Source organism: Asparagus officinalis, chromosome 4 (assembly GCF_001876935.1).
Source record: "Asparagus officinalis chromosome 4, Aspof.V1, whole genome shotgun sequence".
NCBI lineage: Eukaryota > Viridiplantae > Streptophyta > Magnoliopsida > Asparagales > Asparagaceae > Asparagus > Asparagus officinalis.
Window position 1 is genome coordinate 141,023,643 of NC_033797.1, and position 23,170 is coordinate 141,046,812.

The 23,170-nt window shown below is 40.4% G+C and overlaps 2 protein-coding genes across 2 annotated transcripts; one reads left to right on the top strand and one right to left on the bottom strand.

Moving 5' to 3' along the window:
• LOC109839402 (transcription factor WER-like) lies at nt 1,030-2,727 on the top strand. Its single transcript, XM_020407827.1, has 3 exons — nt 1,030-1,056; nt 1,168-1,408; nt 2,142-2,727. The coding sequence occupies exons 1-3, from the start codon at nt 1,030-1,032 to the stop codon at nt 2,642-2,644; spliced, it is 771 nt and encodes a 256-aa protein (XP_020263416.1). The 3' UTR covers nt 2,645-2,727.
• On the bottom strand, nt 2,870-6,976 carry LOC109839579 (laccase-6-like). Its single transcript, XM_020408067.1, has 6 exons — nt 6,799-6,976; nt 6,418-6,569; nt 5,887-6,131; nt 5,576-5,704; nt 3,557-4,498; nt 2,870-3,402 (listed from the first exon to the last, which is right to left on the bottom strand). The coding sequence occupies exons 1-6, from the start codon at nt 6,940-6,942 to the stop codon at nt 3,272-3,274; spliced, it is 1,743 nt and encodes a 580-aa protein (XP_020263656.1). The 5' UTR covers nt 6,943-6,976; the 3' UTR covers nt 2,870-3,271.

A 23,170-nucleotide genomic window follows, 5' to 3' on the forward strand; every position in this document is an offset into this window, starting at 1 on the left:
AGGATCCAGATGACTTTCTTCGTATTTCTTTATTCAAGAAGCTGCTTGTAACTTGGTTCATGGATACAACTCCATCAGGTACAGAGTTACTAAGAGACACCACCAACGTCTCTCAACTATCTGGTAACGAGCTAAGCAAAAGAAGGGCTTGAAGCTCATCTTCCAATCCCATCTTCATGGCTGCAAGTTGATTTACAATACTTTGAATTTCATTCAAATGTTCAGATATAGAATCATCTTTCTTGAACTTGAGATTGACAAGCTTCCGAATCAAGAAAGCTTTGTTACCGGCGGTCTTTCTTTCGTAGAGATCTTCAAGTTTCTTCCACAAGCTGTTCGCCGAAATCTTATTTGACACATGATGGAATACAATATCATCCACCCATTGCCGAATGGTGCCGATGGTTTTCCTATCAAGCTTCTTCCAATCATCAGCCGTCATGGACTCTGGTTTGGAGGATTCACCTTCAACTGGCGCATAGAGGTCCTTGCAATATAGAAGATCCATCATCTTTGCCTTCCATATCATCCAATTACGGCTATTCAAACTGATCATTCGAACGCCGCCGACGAGAGTCTTCATCTCAACACAAGAAGATTAGCAACCTTGCTCTGATACCACTGTTAGGAAATTAATAGTACAACAAGACATTTCCCGTCTTTGTGATGAAATGAGAACAAAAAAATAGAATAGAAACAAACAGAGAAATAGAGAGATTGCACACACAAGATTTACCGAGGTTCAGCTCAAATTGAGCCTACGTCCTCATCCGCCCCTTCTTCTCCGTTTCCACTATAATCAAATGAAAGTTTACAAATGATCTTCTCTCAAGTTGGTATAACTTAACTTGAGGATCACTTTCTCTCAAACTCACTTGAGGATTACAGATTTGTATGTGGTTCTTCTTCTTGCTTCTTGCTTTCAACCTTCACGATCTCCCCTCTATTTATAGGGAGGATATGCCTCTTAGGTACACCGCATTCATTGCATGGGGAAGTCCATAGACTAATCCTTCCTTTTCCCAATGCATGAAGAAAGACAATCTATCAATGCATGTATGTAGTCAACCACAAAATCTTTATGGATTAAATCCATGTTAATTCATCATGGGGATGGACCCCGCTTCCCATCAATAATAACTCTTAAATTCCTACCGACTAAAAAAGAGTTCAAGGATTAAGATTAACCTTTACCTAACTGATTACACATGTCATCAAGAGCTTTTATATACATATAAGTATATAAAGCCTACAAAGGATCTAATTTGCAAACATCCATTACTAACTCCTTTTTGCTCAAAGGTAGGGCTTCATAGAGGTCCATGGAGTGCAAGAGAAGATGCACTGCTCACTAATTACATCCAATGCCATGGAGTAGGCAGCTGGAGATCTCTGCCAAAAAATGCAGGTCAATAGTATTCAATGCCATCTAAATTCTTGCTAGTATTAATGATCCCACCTTTTTACTCACCATTCACCAAACCCTTTGTGCTATTTTTCTCTTTTTAATTCAATTTGTCAGCTTCCAAATCTTTCTTTTCATATTGAATGCTTCTATATAATTATTTAGTTTTTAACTTCATTTATAAACATATGCATATATGCAGTTAATGGAGGACCCCAGATTTTTCCTAACTGTAAAAGAAATTATGAAGGTATTTCATCTGTTCATGTCACACATAATAAAAAATACAAATTCAAAGTTCAAAAGTTGTACTTGAAAAATATATAGTAGTCTAGACTAATATTTGAATAGATCATTTTTAAGCAAAATTTGAAAAGGTTAATTGCACATAAACCTCTATAGTATCACGATGTGGCACTTATTTCCCCTTATGTTTGATATTAAATTTTTAATTTTTTAATTTTTTATTTTTTATTTTTTGTCTCTTTTGTTCCATTTGATAAAAAGTTGAAAGTATGCATCCCTAAGGTAAAAGAGTTCTCAGGTGTATCTACCAACATCAGACTTAAGAGATAATACATGACACAATGTAATAGTACTGCAGGGTGGTCTTTGTGAAATTAACCCATTTAAAAAAAATTAATTAAAGAGAAAGTTTAGTTTTGCCTAGTTTGTCTTGTGTTATGTTTTTCCTATTGAATCCTATTTTGTGGCTCCAATGCATACTTTCTTGCAGGACTTCAAAGATGTGGCAAGAGCTGCAGACTTCGATGGATGAATTACCTCCGACCAGACATCAAGAGAGGCAACATCGAGCCTGAGGAGGAAGACCTCATCGTAAGACTTCACTCCCTCCTTGGAAACCGGTGGTCCCTCATCGCAGGGAGACTCCCAGGACGAACGGATAACGAGATCAAGAACCACTGGAACAGCCACCTCAGCAAGAAGCAAGGCATCAAAGTACGACAAGGAAGCACAAAACCCTTGTCAAGACGTACCAAGAAAAAGAAGGAGAGTATGAAGACCGATATTTTTGTCCCGAAACCTGTTAGGGTTACTTCGGCTACGAGGAACAATAGTAGTGTGTTTGAGGGAGGGGATACATCGCAACTCGGTAACGATATCCATCAGAATTATGACATGAGTCGGGATTTGCAGAATGAGCTTCTTGATAGGGTTTATCAAGAGTACTCACAGCTTTTGAATTCACATGAGGACTTCAATGAATCCTTAAGTTGATGTGATGGGTGAAGGTGATTGACATATACCTGTATGTAGTAAAAAAAACTATGTGTATAAATTTGTAGCGGATATGTGCTTCACAATTTAGACATCCGAAAGTGTATTAGTCTAGGACTAATATTTGTCACGACCACAAACATATAAACCATTTTAAATACAGTCCATGTAACACAAAATCCAGACCCAAAAACTTTTGCAACTATTCGAATAATGGATCTAAAATTATGAAAATGCATTTTCTAAAATAAAAATGCAGATATCTAAACAACGAGTTTCTTTAGACAGAAGCTCTTCAACATAATGTTCAACATTCAACTGGTGCATTTACAATTGCAACATATGCACTACAGAGTATAACTAAGATCGTAAATATCACCATCCCTGAAGTTTTTTTGGCTATCATGATGCACTTCCTCTTTCAATACACACCAACAGAAGAAGGAAATCTATTTATTCTTCACATGCTTTCATTCACTCTTGGGGAAATTAAACAACAAGTAATAATTAAGGAAAACTCTCTCTCAAAAGAATCAAATGACCTGAACGTGCTTCACGACATCAATATGATCAGCTAAACAAAGCGTCTAATGGTGTTTCTCTCCTCGTATCGTACCATCATAAAAATTAACACCTTGGTAAATCTGCAGGAGGATGAGGAAGACTCTCATTTGGGCCGTCTCCATCCTTCACAAGAAAAGCCATGTCAAGCCCCCAAGTGGTGTGAACCTCAAGGTGGCAATGCATGAACCATATACCTACACAAAACACTTGCACAAAGTGAAACATAAACTAACGCACTCCAATAACATAGCAAATTATATACGGGCTCATTTGTAGATTATAACCACTTATACAGTGAGAGGGTAACTATATAATCACTCAAGATTATAGGCAAAAATCTCTACATACCAGGATTATCGGCGATGAACCTCAGCGCCGCCCATCCTCCAACGGGGACACCGATGGTGTTCATATAGGGAGGATCGACCAAGTTCAACTTAGCGGTACGAGGATTATAGTTCCCACTCCCGTAGCCCACGACGTAGAAGTTGTACCCGTGCAAGTGTATCGGGTGGTTCTCCGTGCTCACCGTGCCCGTGTCCTGCAGCACGAGCTCAACCCTCGCTCCGAACTCCAAAACATGCACCCGTGTCCCTCGTATCGACGCTGTGTCGTTCGGTGCGCTGTTTGGCGCGCCGTTAACGAAGTCGTACACCCTCAACGGTTTGCTAGGGAAGTCCGTCCTAAAATGCCCCTCAACATCCTCATAGTAAGCTTGTAGTATTGAAACGTTAGGCTTCACAAATGAGATATTATTCATTGAAGCCGCAAATATTCCGTTATTTGGGCCTTGGCAAGTTTTATTCGGGTTGGGCCGATTGCACTGCTCAACGTTAAGCCCAATCGTGAAGAAGAGGTTTGTGTCAATTTGGTGCGGCAAATGTTTTTGGTGTAGACTTCTTAGCCCATCTAAATGAGACCGGGCGGCCTTGTTATCATTGAATAAAGGAAGTTGGGCGGGTCGGGCCGTAGAAGTTAAGCTAGCTCCGCTATATTGAAAATGGGCTACACCCGAGATGTTTTGGACCGGGACATTTTGGGCTGACATGTAAGGCCCAATAGCCATATCGTACACGCCGATGTGTTGATCAGCCTTGACGAAGACGGTGAGGGTTTGGCCCGGAGCGATCATGACCCGATCCGTTAAGAAGGGTTTAGTGTACTCCGCGTCGGCTTCGACGACGGTGAGCCTGTGGCTGGATATTGAGAAGAAGAGCTCCGTGTTGAGGCCGGAGTTTATTAGACGGAGTAAGTAGGTTTTTCCGGGGACGGCATCAATCTTGAATACATCTGCGCAGGTTGCATCCATCGTGGGTGATGATTAGCAAATAATTGAAGAAAGTAACGACTAATAATGAAATTAGGGGGTTTTAATCTTATAAAATGACAACAAATGATGGTTGCCGATACAACTCAGATGTTTTCGTTAGACAATGGTTGTGTTTGATTAATCCCAAATCGAAGCGGGTGGGGTCTAGCTTTTCCTTCACCAGACCAGAGTTGGTCCATGTGGAGATTCGTCCTAGTTTAAGGAAGAGGGGTTAAAGAGAAGGATTAATGTACTTAGCTCATTTAATAATCTGAAGGACTAAATTATTAACCAGTTAAATAAGTATTATTTTGGTCATTGTGATCAGTTTTAGTATTTTGGAATAACAATAATTTTGACTATTTTAACTCTTAATCCTTCTAAATAGGAATATTAGTAAGCCCTTCATTTTGAGGGGTTAACTCATTTTAATCCCTCTAGAGGGGTTAGCTTAACACTTCTATATTTTTTATGTTTGGCGAATTATGGAGGGTTAACTCACTTTAACTCTTGTGGCCCTGTTTGACAAAGGGTTAAGAAAGAAGGGTTAAAGAGAAGGATTAATGTACTTAGCCCATTCGATAATCTGAAAGACTAAATTATTAACCCGTTAAATAAGTTTTATTTTAGCACTTGTGAGAAGTTTTAGTGTTTGAGAATAACAATGATTTTAACTATTTTCTTTATAATTAGAAAGATTAACTCTTAATCCTTCTAAATATAGGAGTATTAGTAAACCCCTCATTTTGAGGGGTTAACTCATTTTAATAACTCTAGAGGGGTTAGCTTAACCATTCTATATTTTTTATGTTTGGCAAATTATGTAGGATTAACTCACTTTAACCCTTGTATAGATTTTTTATGTTTGACAGGTTAAGAAGGGGTTAAGTCTCCTTAACTCATCACTTAAACATTTGCCAAACGGTACTGTATAGATTTTTTGTATTTGACGGGTTAAGAAGAGGTTAAGTCTTCTTAACTCCTCACTTAACCCTTTATCAAACGGTACCTTAGTAAATAGCGTAAACTATAATGAGAAAGGTTGTCTTAATACTTACCAGTTGCAGAGCAGTTGTAGCGAGGCCCAGGGTGACCATTGATGAGGTAAGCATCAGCAACAGGTGGACCTCCTCCACTGGCAATCAACTTCTTCTCTATCTTCAAAGGATTCTTATTCCAATACTCCTCTGCATGTATATAAAAATCCATATAAAAATTAGTGAATAGCTCTGGCGTAAACTATAATGAGAAAGGTTTCTTTTAACCTGGAATATTTTTTTAAACCAACACGCTTTCAAAGTCATTCACACACCCCAACAACCAAGCTCATACTTATTTAAAATATTAAAGGCATATATAAGTTATTTACCAAAGATTAGAATCTGTTCTTCGTACGGGGGCTTGAAGGGGTAGGGAACCCCTCTCTTTGGATATATTACGAGCGCGCCGTGCACGGTCGCACGCATCCATGAGATGTGAGCGTGCCACCACAGAGTTCCCCTCTGATCGATCAACGTAAACTCGTATGTAAACGTGCGCCCGGGTTGGATGGGGCACTGGGTGATGTATGATGGTCCATCTGACCAACATGATAGAATTTGTCTCACTCCATGCCTGTAATTAGATGCAAGCAGATGTATTAGAATTAATATAAAACTATAAATCTTGATCGTTACCATAACTTTTAAGTTTTGATGTAATGGTTAGATTAACTAAAATTAAGATGGTATCAGAGCAACCCAGGTTCAAATCCCACCGGCCACGAATTAAATGCGGATTTTCTAGTAACAATTTTGTCGGTATTTTGGTCGTCATGCGCTCCCCATTTGCTTTTCCTTTAGTGGCTCATGACGGTATTTAATTTGTTGTTAAACTTATGAGTTTTTTTGGTGCATCATACCAGTGGATGGTGGTGTTGTCGGGAGTTTCGTTGGTGACCCTGATGACAAGACGATCACCCTCCTCAGCGTACACCGTCGGCCCCGGGAACATTCCGTTGATGGTCAGTATCTGTTTACTCTTGCATAGTTTCCTTATCCGCGTCTTTTGCACCTTCACTCACAAACCAGAAGAAAAGTATTACGTACGTTCAAACACGCGTGACCGTTTATTTGCCTAATTGTTCTTTCAATATTTCTCAATATTTTTACCGTATCAAATTTGCATTTGAACTGAAGGGATGAGAGTCAACCTAACGGAGATATTGTCATAAAAGTGATGCAAGATAACGAACAGTAGCAAGTAAAGTAGTTGAGAGAGAGAGAGAGAAATTAAGAGAGACCTTGAATTCGTAGAACCTTGTTTTTCCTCCCTCAGGCCAATGGTTCTGCCTGTGAGCCGCACAATGCGAAGCTTGAAAAGATAGCAAGAGAAAAGAAAAGCCAAGCAATAGGCTAATAATTAGTTGAGGAGGAGGCATTGCCATAATTCTCTTTTGTTTCTCTCTCTGCCTTTGACTATTATAGTTCACACGGTACTTAATCGATCATGTCCTTTCAAGGATATATATATACACACACGCGCACCAAGGAATCGAGAATTGTCTAAGTGTTGTGCGCATGCAAACAAGAGTTTAAAAATTTGTGGGTAGGTTGCAAAGATTCTCCTAACATTGGTTAGTTATAATTAGCTGTTGGCGATGGCCCCCACTGAACTCGCTACTAATGTCTCTAGAGAACTAAGCGTTTGGTTATAAGTTGCTTCTCACGGTTGAACTCATAGGAATCGTTATGGTTGAGCCACCTGCCAAATATAGAAGAAATTTGAGCTTTCGCCCACCCCCAACTGCTCTTCTCTCATGCTAAATGGTATCTCTTTCTTGATCCTTATCTTTGTCCTTTGTTTGTCATAACACTTGATGTAGAAGTGTCGGTGTAACACTTGAGGTTCGTAGAGAGGCCAAATTGGTAGCTAGCCACCATAATTAAGGGCAAAATTCAAAAAAGGTCTAGCTCTCTATATTAGCTATACGCCTTATTCTACATAGCTATACGCCTTATTCTACATAGTCTCTACATATAGCATGTAACTATACGCTCTCTAGTATGCATACATCTTGTCATATATACATACTAACTATGCATGCACGTTGTATTCTGCTTCGAATTTATAGGTAAGTAAACTTTGTGTTTTGGATGAATGAGAACTTATGAAACTATGTGGGTTTTGAAGTAAATGAGGCTAAACATATTGGATTTATAAGCAAAACCCCAAACTCCAAATCCTAATCCATCTTTTCATGGCAAGGAATGTACTTCTCAAGGAAGTTTGTATCTTGGAACATCTCCATCTTCTTTGAGTCCGGTGAATACATGACCAACAAAGGTTAAAATGCCATATTAAAGGAAAGTGTTGGAGCTGCGGCCAGGAGGGTCATATGTCTTCAGTCTGTAAGAGTCCAAAGAAGGATGCGGGTGAACAGGAGGCTCATATCGTGCAGGATGTCTTGATCCTTGCTATGGATAGCGACTCGAATTCTTAGGTCATCGACTTAGGAGCCTCTTTCCACGTCACTGTTAACAGGAAGCTTTTTCAAAATTATATAGCAGGGGACTTTGGAAAAGTATATTTAGGGAATAACGAGCCATGTAATATTATTAGAAATGGTGAAGTGCAGATTCAGATGAAGGGCTCTAAGTGGACCTTGAAGAACGTGAGACGCGTGCCGAAGATAAAGAGGAATTTTGTTTCGGTGGGACAATTTGGAGCAGAAGGCTATGTTTCGATATTCACAGGGGATTCATGGAGAATCTCCAACGGTACGATGATAGTTGCTCGAGGCAACAAACTAGAAACTCTCTACCTTACCTTATATGCAAGTGACACTCTCGCAATTACAGGTGGTAAAGAGAGCACAGATTTGTGGCACAACAGGCTAGAGCACATGAGCGAGAAGGGGATGAAGATCTTACATTCACAGGGAAAGCTAACCGGGATCGACTCCGTGGAAGTCGGGGTTTGTGAAGATTGCATCTTTGGGGAGCAAATGAGGGTTAGTTTTCAGAAGGGTGGAAGGCCACCTAAGGCTCATACAGATGTATGGGGTCTAACCAGTGTGTCTTTTTTTGGCGGTTCGAGATACAATGTCACCTTTGTCGACGATCTCTCGAGGAAGGTGTGGATTTATTTCATGAAACACAAGTCAGAGGTGTTCAGAGAAGTGGAAGGCCATGGGGGAGAACGATACATATCTGAAGGTGAAGTGTCTGATATCAGACAATGGTGAAGAATACGAGGTGGAGGAGTTCAAGAGGTTCTGTGCTACGAATGATATTCATTTAGAGAAGACTACTCCAGGGACGCCGCAGCAGAACAACATTACAGAGAGGATGAACAGAACCTTGACGGAGCGTGCCAGGAGCATGCGATTACATGCAGGTCTGCCTAAGACATTTTGAGCGGATGCGGTGCATACTGCAGCTTACCTTATTAATCACGGGCCATCAATTCCATTAGATTTTGGGATTCCAGAGGAGGTTTGGAGTGACAAGAAAATAAATATCTCACACTTATGGGTATTTGGTTGCGTTGCTTATGTTCATATCAGTGACCACGTCAGTGACAAGCTAGAGGCTAAGTCACAGAAATGCACATTCACTGGATACGACATTAATGAGTTCGGGTATCATCTTTGGGATGAGAAGAACAGAAAGATCATCAGAAGCAGGGACGTAATATTTAATGAGGAGGTGATGTACAAGAACAAGGAAAATACCAAGGATAGCCAAAGCAGTGGGAGCAGCACTTCGGATGTAGGTGGATCCGAGTACATAGATTTAGAGGAACTTCCAGATAGGGGTGATAATTTTTATTCTGACCACAGAACGGAGGAGGCTCCAGGTGCAAAATCAACTACCCAGGGCGTGGAGCTTAGGAGGTCATCCAGGGTACCCAAACCAAATCTCAGATATCTTTCATCTCTTGATTACTTATTATTGACAGATGCGGTGAACCAAAATACTATGAGGAGGCAATGTAAGTGAGTGAATCTCAGCAGTGGGAGCATGTGATGCTGGAGGAGATGGATTCTCTACTCACTAATGAGACATGGGAGTTAGCCCAGCTACCTATACAAAAGAAGGCCTTCCATAACAAATGGGTCTACCGGATCAAGTAGGAGAGTGATGGAAGCAAGAGATTCAAGGCCAGATTAGTAGTGAAGGGGTTTCAACAGCGGCAAGGAGTGGACTACACTGAGATATTTTCTCCTGTCGTGAAGTTCACAACCATCAGAGTGGTGTTGAGTTTGGTAGCTGCAGAAGACCTCTTTCTTAAGCAGTTAGATGTGAAGACTGTCTTTCTTCATGGTGACTTGGATGAAGAAATCTACATGAAGTAGCCTGTTGACTTCATTGAAGAAGGAAAGGAAGAGATGGCGTGCAAGCTCAAGAAGAGCTTATATGGTTTGAAACAGGTTCCGAGACAGTGATACAAGAAGTTTAATAACTTCATGCAAAACAATGGCTACAGAAGATACAATTCAGATGATTGTTGTTATTTCAAAAGGTTCGAGTCCAGCTTCATTATCTTGTTATTATATGTTGATGATATGTTGGTAGCAGGACCGTGTTTAGAAGATATAAACAGTTTGAAAAAGCAGCTAGCAAATGAGTTTACAATGAATGATCTGGGTGTAGCAAAGCAGATTCCAGGGATGCGAATTAGTAGGGATGAATCTGAAGGGACGTTGAGATTGAGCCAAGCTAAATATATTAAGAAGGTACTTCAGAGGTTCAACATGCAGAATGCTAAAGTTGTTAACACGCCCCTTGGAAGTCAGTTCAAGCTATCTGAGGATCAATCGCCTAAGACAGATGAAGATAGAGAGCATATGAGCAGAGTGTCATATTCTTTGGCTATTGGGAGTCTCATGTACGTGATGGTTTGTACGAGACCAGACATCGCCTATACAGTAAGAATTGTGAGCAGGTTTGCTAGCAATCCAGGGAAGTAGCATTGGGAGGCCGTGAAGTGGATATTGCGGTACTTGAGGGGAACAACGAACAAGCCACTATGTTTCAGGAGGAAGGAGTTGGTGCTGCAGGGATACGTGGATGCGGACTTCACTGGTGATCATGATACGAGACGAAGCACCACGGGGTATGTTTATAACTTAGCGTCGATAGCAGTGAGCTGGGTCATACGTCTGCAGAAGATTATGACTTTTTCTATAACAGAGGCTGAGTATGTCGCTGTGACCGAAGCAAGCAAGGAGATGATCTGGTTGAACGGGTGCTTGGAAGAGTTGGATCTGAAGCAAGGGAGAGGAGTTCTTTATTATGATAGCCAGAGCGCTATACATCTTGTCAAGAATCTAGTATATCATGCCAGAACGAAGCACATCGACGTAAAATATCATTTTATATGCTCGCTAGTTGAAGACGGAAAGTTACACTTAATGAAGATTTTGGGGAGTCAAAATCAGACGGGCATGTTGACGAAGGCAGTCACCATTGAGAAACTGAAGTTATGCGCAACTTCAGTTGGCCTTCACAGACGAAGGCGGAGCCACACTACGAGGATCGGCGAGATCGCCAGGATATTGATGATTGAAGAAATGATTTTTTCGAGGAGGAGAATATACATGCGAAGAAGGGAGAGTTCGGGTGAACTCACTGATGGCACTTTGGTCTCCAAGTGGGAGATTATTAGTCTAAAGTGTAGATCCAAAATCGAAGTCAGAGCTAGAATCAAAACGAGGGAGAAAATCGAGAAAAACAGGAGGAGACCTAAACGGTCGACCGCGAACGTGCACAGAAGCTGAGAAGAGGCTGGAGCTGAAGGCGGTCGACCACGGCGGTCGATCGCGCCAACCCTGTAATGGATTTTGGTCTCGGGAATCGGTTCGGTCAACCGCCGCGGTCGACTATGGATACCCTGTAGGGATTTTAGGTTCTGTCATTTGATACGGTCGACCGCGACGTAGTCAAACAGTTTTCTAAACTGCTTTGGATTCTGTTTCTTTTAGGACTCTATATATACCTAAATATTTTTAGGGCTTTGTAGTACATGAAAAAAGAGCTTTTGACAGCAGAAAAAGAGAGAATCTTAGAGAGATAAAACCCTAGTTTGAGATCTTGTATTTCTTCTTTAATTAATCAAAAGAATTGTGTGGTGTGGCTTCCGAGAACGTAGGCACGTTGCCGAACCTCGTTAAATCTGTGTGTTCGTCTACTTTATTATTCCTGCAAGTTTTGATCTTTATTTGTGATGAATTTTTCTACTTTTCTACTTTCAATACAAGGTCCGAAAGGACAAGGGTTCGATTTGATTGTTTCATACCCCCAACAAAAAGGGTTGCATGAGGCCTTTACTAGTCGTGGAAAAGGATAAAGGTAAATGCTACTATCAGCCCAAAATATATTAAAGCACGAATGAATAACATTGCATCGAGATAGAATAGGGAAATTGTCAAGATTTAATCGATCATCCCTAGGCAAAGAAGTTTTTAGAATGTTTTTGGCTATTTTATGATGTCTGTATTATCCTTTTCAGAGGTAGATTGTGTGTGAGTTTTCATGCATGTTTACCTTTCTTGTTATTAAGCTTATTTCAAAAAAAAAAAATCTCCTAATTATTATCTTTTACTATTATTTAAGAAAAGTTGTTTTTATATTCTACCCCCATGTTAGTAATCCTTAAAAAATTTCAAGAATATCCTAATAATTGTTATAACAAATTCCTAGGATAAGCTAATATAAATTACACGAGAGCACGAAAATATCAAGAACGCACGAACACAAAGATGTATGTGGTTCAGCTTGTAGCCTACGTCCATGGGTGAAGGAGGAGAATAACTTTACTAAATTATGAGGAATACAAAGTAGAATCTCTTAATCACTCAATCTCAAATAACACCCCAATAATCTCTCTCAATCTCTTTCTCTCTCTCAATCTCTAATTAATTAGAACAACAAATAGAGAGCTACCCAAAAAGCCAAATTATCTCTTGCGGCTTCAAAAGAGAACATTGTTCTTTGTTTTGATGTATTGATGTCGAAGATGTTCTCTGCTCTATTTATTCATAGCTACTCCAAATATAAAGTTGGATAGAAATCCTTTTGTTACTTGAACTTGCTATTTCAACTAATTCCAAAAGCCTTTATCTCCATTAGTTCCCATCCAACGAGAATTCGAGTAATAACACACTCATGTGCATGGATTACTATTTTGATGTGGGAGCCAAGATGCTTTAGGATAGTCTACTGATTTTAGAATTCTAATAACCAACAACTTAATATTAACTAATTCAAGCTTCTTAAGACATTAGATGCACTAAGTCTCGGCCATTCAAGTAGGCCCATAAAAGAACTGGGTTCGAGATCAGTAATTTGAGTCACAATATAACAAATCTTCACATTGACTCAACTACGTAAAAAATTTCTCACTTCAAATAAGCTAACTTACTCCACCTTCTCCATCAGCCTGCAGGGCATCAAGTGTGGCACATATTGAATAAGTCTTAAGTCCGGCTTGAACTTGCTAACTAAAAGAGGCCTCCTCAACAAATAGACTGAATTGTCCGCACGATGACTGTAATTCTAAGCGAAGTCATCACCTAAAGTAGCTCCTAAATAGCTGAAGGGCATAAAATTATTAACCAACAACGCATAAGCTATTGTATCTTCATATGTTCGCGATGGTCGGATCTCTCGTCTAGACAATCTCTAGCAATAGTGTATTACCGCCCTTCTTGCAACTGCTGAGTTGCTTCATCTACTTGAACGAGATCCGACTGCTAAACTCCCGTAGTCTTATCTTGCTGAAGAGCTAAATCACAAATTCTAACTCCACATTATGTTCTGTAGTGCGCGTCTTATCGTTAACTAAAACTGGTGACTATTTTTGGTGGAACATAGCAGATTCATCAAAAGTGACATCACGGTTGTTAATAATCTTAGGAGACTTCGGATCAAGACACCACAACCTAAAACCTTTAACACCCGATGCATAACCTAGGAATCTGGACTTCTTCGCTTTTGGTTCAAGTTTCCTTGACTAACATGCGCATATGCATGGCAACCAAATATTCTAAGATTAAAATAATCTGTAATTATGCTTACCGGACCAAATCTTCTCTAGACTTTTACAACTAATAGCAGTATATAGCAACCAACTCACTAAGTAACAAGCCATATTCACCGCTTTTGCCCAGTATTCATTGTCTAAACTTACATTGAACAACATACACTGAGCTTTCTCTAAAAAGAATATGTTCATACGTTCTGCCACTCCATTCTGTTGCGATGTACGAAAAACTGTATGATATCTAACGATTCCCTCCTTCTTGTCATTAAATTCTCCTCCACAAAACTCTGAAAGTACCCTAGAGGGGGGGGGGTGAATAGGGTACTCACTAATCTAATCCGATATTAAGGCCAAAATAAAACTTATTAATGAAATATCCTAGCGATATAATGTACAATGAGATATATAAGGATATACAATTAGCAATAGGCGATATAAACAATGAGACAATGATAAGTGTGCCAATGCCAAACACAAACAAACAATATGATCACAAAGTTTGGTCAACCATCGACCTACGTCTCCGCTCCTCACCTCGAGAAGATTCTCCACTATCAATCAACACAACTACACAATCGGTTTTCAAAGCTCACTGAAAACTTTTATAACTCACACGTTAATAATCACACAATACACTTCTCTAAGTGTTGGCTGACCCGTGTCACCTTCTTTAAGTGCTTTGAATTATTACCTCTCCCTAGCCTTTTACAACCAAGCCACTCCTCTTGGAATTGACCATGTTCTTCTCCCAACTATTCCTCTAAGTATCCTTGTGTATCATACGTGTTTCACAATGATAAGCTCGAATAAAGATGTTCTCTAAACAACTAAGAATGAAATTGTAAGCTCTCTCTCAACGTAACAACCCCACAACCCAAATATACAATATGTGTAATATTAAAGCTCAAGTGGTTATGTGTGTAAACAATGAGTAAAATGAAAATTAAACTCAAATTATTCTAGAAAATACATAAGAATCAAAATAAAAACAAGCTAGATAATGAGTTTAGAAAAAGTTTTCTAAACAAAGAGGGATGAAGAATTGAGGTTGAACTCCTCAAGGATGATATTTCGATTCTCCTCTTTGTGAAACTCTCTTCACATAAAACAAACTTGATTTTTCTTAAAAATATTTAAAACAAATTGTGAAAAATATTTTGTGAACATTCTTAGTGAAACAAATGGGTTATGAGGCATATATATAGTCTCTATAGCAAAACTGCCCAAAAAGTAGCCGTTATTAGGCTTCTGACCTTTGATCGGTCGACCGATGCTATGCCATTGGTCGACTAATCGGTCTGAAAACTTAGACGTTGAAAAATTTCTCTGATCGGTCGACTTATGAATGTGTGTCGTCACAGAACATTATTCATCTAAAAAGCTGATTTTGTAAAATCAATTAAAAATAACAAATCAACTCTAAAAATAGTAAAAATTGGGAAAATATTTATATACATGAAAACAAGCTTGTTAAAGAAGAAAATTTTGAAATATCATTTCCTATTTTTGAAAACACATATGGTTTGCAAAAACAGCATAAAACCCGAAAAACTAATTTTCTAAATTCAATTAAAAATAACAAATTAAATCCAAAATTAATAAAACTTAGGAAAATGTTTATACACATAAAAATAAATATGTTAAAGAAGAAAATTTTCAAATTGCATTTCCCAAACATGAAAACTCAAGTATTTACAAACCGTTAAAAACACGAAATCGTCAAAACTTGATTTATAGAAATCATTCCAAACAAGTTTTGAAACACTTTTTAACAGATTAATAGACTTGAAAAAAGATATAAAATTGTGTTATTAGTGTAGACATCAAAAATTACCTATAGGTTCCCGCACGTAGTTCAAAACGGAGAGAAGACGATGAACGCTATTATCCGAGTCAGAGAGGATTACCCAAAAAGAGGATCATCCGATGCTAAAAGGAAGCAAAGGAATGTGCGAGGTGAAGAAGTGCACAAAGTGGAAGAAGCACGTGAAAATACGAAGCGATGAAGCAATAACGAAATTTAGAATGCATGGTTCGAGAAGAATTGAAATTTTGACCATGATTCACTTCGAATTCAAAAAAGATCAAAAGATAAAAGTTATAGGTCTCTTCACCAGATTTCCAACACAACTTGAATCACCTTATTCTGAAGTCAGATGAGAGAATTAAAGCCAAAATACCAAAGACAATATAAACTATCTCGGAAAATACGAGTCACCTCAAAGTGGCTCGGAAATTCCTAGTCACTTTGAAGTGACTCACGCCCAGGTCAACTCCCGATATGTTTTTTGATAAGATTGGCTTCTAGAAATATTTGAGGTCATCCATAAACATGTGGGGTTATCTTTAAACGTGTGAAAGTTGTTACACAACTGAAAACCCACCTAAACGGATAATAACGGTTGTTCTTCAATCCTATCCACAAACACACATTTAAAATCTATAAATACACAAGGCAAATCTAAAGGGAGCCAGGAATTTCAGAGGAGCTAGGGTGAGGTTCTGATGAATTTCAGAGAGGCTAGCAGATCTTGGCAAAGTTCTTCAGCATAAAGAGGGAGAGTTGGAGAGATCTGAGGCCCATTCCCCTTTCCTTTGGATCAAACTTGGTTTTGATCTCGAGAAAAGTAGTAATCTCGCTTAGTTAAGATTATTTACTTCTGTGATTGTTTTTTTTTGTGAAGCAAGAGCATTGATCTTTTATTTTGATCAACTGGATCTAATCCGCGATGGTCCACGGATAAACCTCGGTACAAGCAAATATCCCATGCAAGCAGCGGGTGATAAAAGTCATATGCGTGCGTTTGAAGAGAGTTGTATTTTTCTTATTTTTATTGTGTAAAAAAATCTTATAAAAAGACTAATTTTACTTTGAATCTGTAATTGTTAAACGTGTAATGGATTCAACAATAAAAATAACTTTCGATGCGAACACGCTGGCGACCACAGTAGGAGCCAATAGTCTTGTTGTCGAGACTGTCATGTTTTAACCGAAGATTAAGATCCCGGTTGATTTAACGATCGAGTGCGAGGAGGACGAAGCCAAGTTCAAGGAATATTTTTCTTCTCCTTCATCAAAATCCTCCTCTCCCTGCAAATACGGAAAGATATTATCTTTAAAGGAGGCGTATTCACCGATGAAGGTTACAAGTGACTCTTCTCTAATCAAGGAGTTATCCAATCAAAGTACGCCAACTCTGACGAAGAGGGCTCGTCAGAGGCGACGCCAACACTAAGCTTGTCAAATCGCTAAGACATTAGAACAAGTCTACGGGGTTGGATATTACGCAAACTTAGAGTCAAGGAGCCGTTAAGCAACCGAATCACTTCAATAGTATGTTGCTAACAAATACTTAAGCCATCGATAGAAGAATGGATCATTGTCAAAAGGAATCATTCAACCCGGAATGAGCGTATCCAAAGGCGTTGTACACGTGTCGTACATGCTCGCATCCTTTTGCAAAAGGCACAAGGCATGAAGAAGGAAGAGGTGGCAAAAAAACCACCAAAACTATGCCAAGTCTAGAGGCTAAAGTCTAAAATAGCGACTGAAAAGATCGAAAATCCCGAGTCACTTCAGAGTGACTTGGCCAAGCGTGAGTCACTCCAGGGTGACTCGCGCCAAGCCCGAGCCACCTCAAGGTGTCTCGCACCTAATTCGCCTCGCACAGCTATTTCTTCGCTTCTGTCGAGTCTTGTTCTTGCTCCAGTCAATCCTGCATCTCTAGAGAAGTCTCACGGCAGCGTTGACCTGTCGAAATTCAAGGTTACGATGGCGGACCATATTGGACCTTTCCACGAAGATAGAGGCAAAGCTCCAGTGAACAAAACCCGAGTAGTTCCTCAGGCTAGGGGTCGTACAAACACTCCCATCAAGCCAAAGGCCACTAAAAGGTGTCCCGCCGTGTCCAAAAAAAATCAGGACACCTCATTGTACATGTTCGTGCACCGTGCACAAGAGGACTCCTGACATCGATCGCCTGTGGGTTCGTATCAAAGCCTAAGAGACCGTTAACACCTCACGCTCGCAAAGGGGTGGTTCTAAATGTGCGACTCCTGATGCGATCTTGGATCGTTCAAAGGTGACAACAAATCATCCTAAGAATGTTAACAAGGTTCTTCATCCCCAAAAGAAGATGTGTCCATCAAAAGACAACGTTATACTTGGGGCATCACACCAACAAGCAATAGATTGCTCTAATGAGCTGCACCATCAGGCTAGGGATGTGAACAAATCCCAAAAGGAGGGTGTCCGAGAAACCAGCTCTTACTGTCCATGCGAGAGATCTATCAGGACAATATTATCAAAATATAGTTGCTCTAGGACCATTTCACAAAGGGTCTTGATATTTGAGAAACTTGCCATCGAAGTGTCAAAGCCCAAGCCAAGATGTTTCCATGAGAGAAAATCCACCGTCCAGGATGATGAATTCACTGAAGTCACTATCAATATGGTTGACAAAAAAAAGTTTGTGATTGCTTCAAACGGCTCTAATCCCAACTTTTCTCCCGAAAGAAAAGTCAATTTAGAGATAGTCCAATGAATGTCTCGGCTCCAGCTAGAAGTCATCGGACATATGGATTACCCGAGGATGCATGAAGGACTATCTTCGAAAGATGATATGTCTGATACTTGCTCCGTAATCACCTCCAACGATACAATATCCAGCATGGGGGAAGCAAGGGAGTCATTCACAATCACTCCCGACCTGGTGGATCAAATTCTTCAAGAGGCTTTAGCTCGATAGCGAGAGGAACTCAGAGCTAAAATAAAAATGGAGATGTAGTTGACCATGCAACAAATGAGAGAGTTACGGGCTCAACGCCTTCAACCACCACCTGAGTCCAGTCAGCAGGCTTAATCTAGTCGCCGTACTCAGAACGTCTCAGTTAACAGGGATCTAGAAGTGAACGAAATCATCATGGCTAACGCACCCCTCAAAAATACTGAGGGTGGCCCAATCACATCCCTCAGTAACACTAAGGGTGGTTCAATTGCACCCCTCAATATCATTGGGGGTGGTTCAGTTGATCTTTCTCGACATCCTCTAAAGAAAGATGCGGGCGAGGATAACAAGACTATGCAGGAGCTAGAAGATAAGGTCAATGCCTTGCTATCGGCTCAAGAAGTAAAGATAACCGGCATTCCGTGTCCATATCCAAGAGAGTGGGATTCAATTCTATGCCCGGTAAAGTTCAATCTAATTAACTTCATACTGTTTGATGGGAAAGGTTCACACACTCAACACCTAATTTATTTTAAGTCCCACCTGGGAGTGATCTTTGTGAATGAACCCCTGATGATTCGATCATTCATGGGCACCCTTCACGGGATAGCCTTCGATTGGTATCGACGTCTCAAGCCGGGGAGCATCAACTACTAGGACGACATGGAAAGCTCGTTCCTCAACAATTTTTTCGACGATGACACCAACGTATCGATCGAAGCTCTTCTGGATGAGAAGTAGAAGGACGGTGAGTCAGTTGACAGTTTTGTCAAACGTTTCCATAACAAGACAATGAATTGTAAGGATTTTGTCACAAAGGAGTTTATCTTGCAAACATGCCACAACAATCTTTATATCAGTGTCCTGGAAGCCTTGAGGGTTGTACTATCCAAAAATTGGAAAAAGTTAAAACTATATGGTGAACAGGTCGAACGTTTTTTCAAAAGGAAGAAAGCCAAAAGAGGCCAAGCGACGGCTAAAGCACCTGCAACTGTTGTCGACATTCATCAATAGCAACATTGGAGGCAACAAGGGACTCTTAATCCGAAGTTCCAGGAGGAGTATTCTTTCGAAGATGATGAAGTTCCAGCCATCTTCAAGTACTTCCTCGCCAACAACAAAATCAAGCTACCACCGATTACAAATCAGGAGGAAGCAAATAAGATTTCACATCCGAAGTACTGTGCATATCACAGAAGGGTTCATCACCCCACCAAGGCTTGTATTACTCTAAAAATTAGCATTCAAGCCTTGGTTGATGCTAGTCAACGTGTGATAATGAAGGTCGATGCCGATCAACGCGTTAATAATTTCACCGAAATAAGGCTCAGAAAAATTTCAGGTCAAAGGATAATTCTCGGGAGTTCAATCGTGATTCAGATACGAATTCCTGACGAATATGACCAAATCAATATTGATCTAATGACACGAGCTAATTCAGAAACTAACACTCCAGTTCCAATTCAAGATTTCGACAACGGTCAGACGATAACGCAGCACCGGAAGAATTTTAGGTATTCGACAAAATACTAAATAGACTGAAAGATGAAGAAATCGAAGAATTGAAGGCTGGGCCTATCATATCCAAAGTATTTCAGGCTCCTCTATAAAAGAATGAGCCCAAAATACTTTAGAGGGGGCATCTGTAGGCGTCAAAAATTATCTATAGGTTCCCACACATAGTTCGAAACGAAGAAAAGACGATGAACGCTATTATCCAAGTCAGAGAGGATTACCCAAAAAGAGGATCATCCGATGCCAAAAGGAAGCAAAGGAACGCGCAGGGCAAAGAAGCGCACAAAGCGTAAGAAGCGCGTGAAAATACGAAGCGATGAAGCAGCAACAAGATTTAGAATGCATGGTTCGAGAAGAATTGAAATTTTCAACCATTATTCAATTCGAATTCGAAAAATCTCAAAAGATAAAAGTTGTAGACTCTTTGCCATATTTCCAATGCAACTTGAATTACCTCATTCTAAGGTCGGACGAGAGAATTAAAGACAAAATACAAAAGGTAGTACAAACTGTCTCGGAAAATCCGAGTCACCTCAAAGTGACTCAAAAATTCCGAGACTGTTCGCGGTGAAAATCGTGTCTTTCTTCATTATTGATTTCATTGTCATCTCAAATAACAACTTTTTTTTAGTTACAAAGATCCGGTCTTTTTTAGATCCGGTTACAACGAAAATCAAAGAAAATAAAAGAAAAGATTATAACTTTCTCCTTGTTTTTCGAACAAATCGCGAGCTCCTGTTTTGCGGTCGCTCGCTTGTGTGGGTTCTTTGCCGACGCTGGGGTTAATCCGTGGACCACCGCGTGATCTAGATCCGGTCGGATCTACACGATTCGACGGGTATTATTTCACAAAGGAAATAATAGCCGTAGGGTACTAATTCACCAAGGAAATAGTAGCCTTTAGTTCTCGGGATCAAAGGCCAAGCTTTGATCCAGAGTATTGCCTCGTGTAGATCTCAGATCCGATTTTTACCTCTCTCGAACTCCTGCCTTTTGTGACGTGGACGCTCGCCGAGAATCAGATCTGAATCTTCAAGTCTTCAAGTCTTCGAAACTCTGAACTCAATCTTCAATTCGGCAGAGTAACGGCTCTCAAAGTTCCAACCTCTTCAAATGAACAAAGGGGAGCCTATTTATAGGCTCTCTGAACTGTGCCCGCGCACAGATCTGGGTCGGCCACCCATAGGTGGCCGGCACTGGGCCGAGCACCCATGAGGTGGGCTCCGGCGTCCTTGGCTGAGTCACCCACGGGTTGGCTCGGCTTTGGCCGATGCCACCATGGGTGGCCGGTCTTGGCGAGTCACACGGGTGTGGCTTTGGCCGGACCACCCATGGGTGGCTCGGCTTTGGCCGAGCCCCTTAGGCGTTGCGGTTCTGTTGTTTTTCGTCCGGTTTCGTGGTTGATTCAAACTACTGATTGGTTATTTGATTTGGAGTAGCATCTGATTCCTGATTAGGCAGTAAATCGAGTTCAGATCGAAACTGATCTTATTCGATCGTGATTCGTCTGAGCTGCCCCTCTTGGTTGGATGACTCGTGACTCTTCGAACCTTGGCTTGATTCTACCGCGAATGGATGTAATTCGTTGCTTGGCGTGCGATTCGTAACTTGTCGCCTCGTTGGTTGCGTCGGTTTATGCGAGTTGTGCTAAGGGACTATAAGCAATTTATATACGCCTACAGATACCCCCTCCAAAGTATTTTAGCCTCGTTCTTTTATAGAAAAGGCTGGAATACTTTGGATATGATTGTCCCAACCTTCAATCGGTGTAACGGGACCTTGGAATGGCTTCCGTTCTTGATTCCTTCAATCCTCCAGGCTATTCGGTGCTTTGTCGAATGTCTGTAAGAGTTCTGGTGCTGCATTTATTGTCTGACCATTGTCGGAATTTTAAACTTAAAGTCGATTCCTGATTTTCTAATCTTTAGCTGACCATCGATTGTTGGCGTTGAGTTTTTTATTCGCGACGCGTTGTCCGGCGTAGTGTTGTTGAGTTATCCTTAAGAATATTTTTTTAAGAAAAATATTCTCCAGAAACTTCTCAACCAAAAATAGGGAATAGTTTATACTCGTATACCTTATTGGAGTATTTTCTGTGCTCAAATAAGCTGAACCGGCTTGATAATGAGCCAAAAAAGACAGTAATTCGGCTCAAAAAATCTTCTGATTTTTCCGAACATGTGGGAGAGGCAAGAATAAACCAAGGACTGAACCCTCGGTCGATTTGAAGTTGTTTCGATGCTTGATTCAGCTTCAATTTGAATTCTGGTTCAAACCAGGTCTGGTCCGGTTCAACTTGGTCTGGTCCGGTTCAACTAGGCTTGGTTCAACATTATAAAAAAGGTTTTTTTCTCCTCATTAGGGCCTAGGGCCGCCCCCCCCCTCTCTCCCTTTTTTCATTTTTCTCTTCCTTCGAGCATCCGTTCTCCCTCAAAACTTCATATTTGCATTAGATCTAGTCTTCCTTTGGATCTTTGACTGAGAAATCCCTCAAAACTTCCATATTTAGAATTTCTCTCAGGCCTCTCGAGCGCGTGGTCTGAGTCTCTTTCAAGATCTGATTTTTATTGGATCCACGAGCTTTCCCTCAGGTAAATCCTCAACCATTTTAGCATTTTTTATGCTTAATTCAATTTATGAATTTGTGGGGTCGCATGCGAGGGTTAGGATTATGATTTGGCGCCTCGAGCTCACCTTTCAGGGGGGGAGAATTGCAAAAAAGAGGAACTTTTTCTAGATCTGATTCCTTAACTTATTTTGCAGATCTCTATGTCTCGTATTGCGAGGGGTCAATCCTCTACCATGTCGGCTAATGGCGCGCCTCCCTCTTATGCTGGTGAGCTATTTTTGGAAATTTACAAATTAGTCCATTTTTTCTTGGAAATTTGCAAATTGGTCCTTTTCACCCCATTTTGTTCTCCTTGGCGAGGCAATCGGGAAGAGCCTTGATTCTCCTTGGCGAGGATCGACGCTTTAAAGATATGTTTTGCTTGGTCAAAACCATATCTCAAAAATCAATAAAGGGGCGTTTTGACGCTGCATTGTGCCTTATAAGGCAGGGATATATAGTCGATATACCCTATCTTATAAAGGTGTAATGTGGCCAAATCGTCTCACCCTTTATAAGGCAGTGACTCTATCTTACCCATTCGTAGGATGAGTTCAACTTCCTTTTATGATTGAGACTAACAATTGTTTAAATTTTTGCTTCCAGTGGAGTATCCTTCTGGGGCGTTCTCATCTCACGCAGTGTACAGGCGTCGTGGCGAGTACTATTCGACTTCCGACGATTTCTCCCCTATCCCAGTCACTCCTCGGTTTGCTCCGGGCACGTCGACAGAGGTTGCCCAAGTGGTGAAGGAAGGTGGATATCGAGCTCTTCGC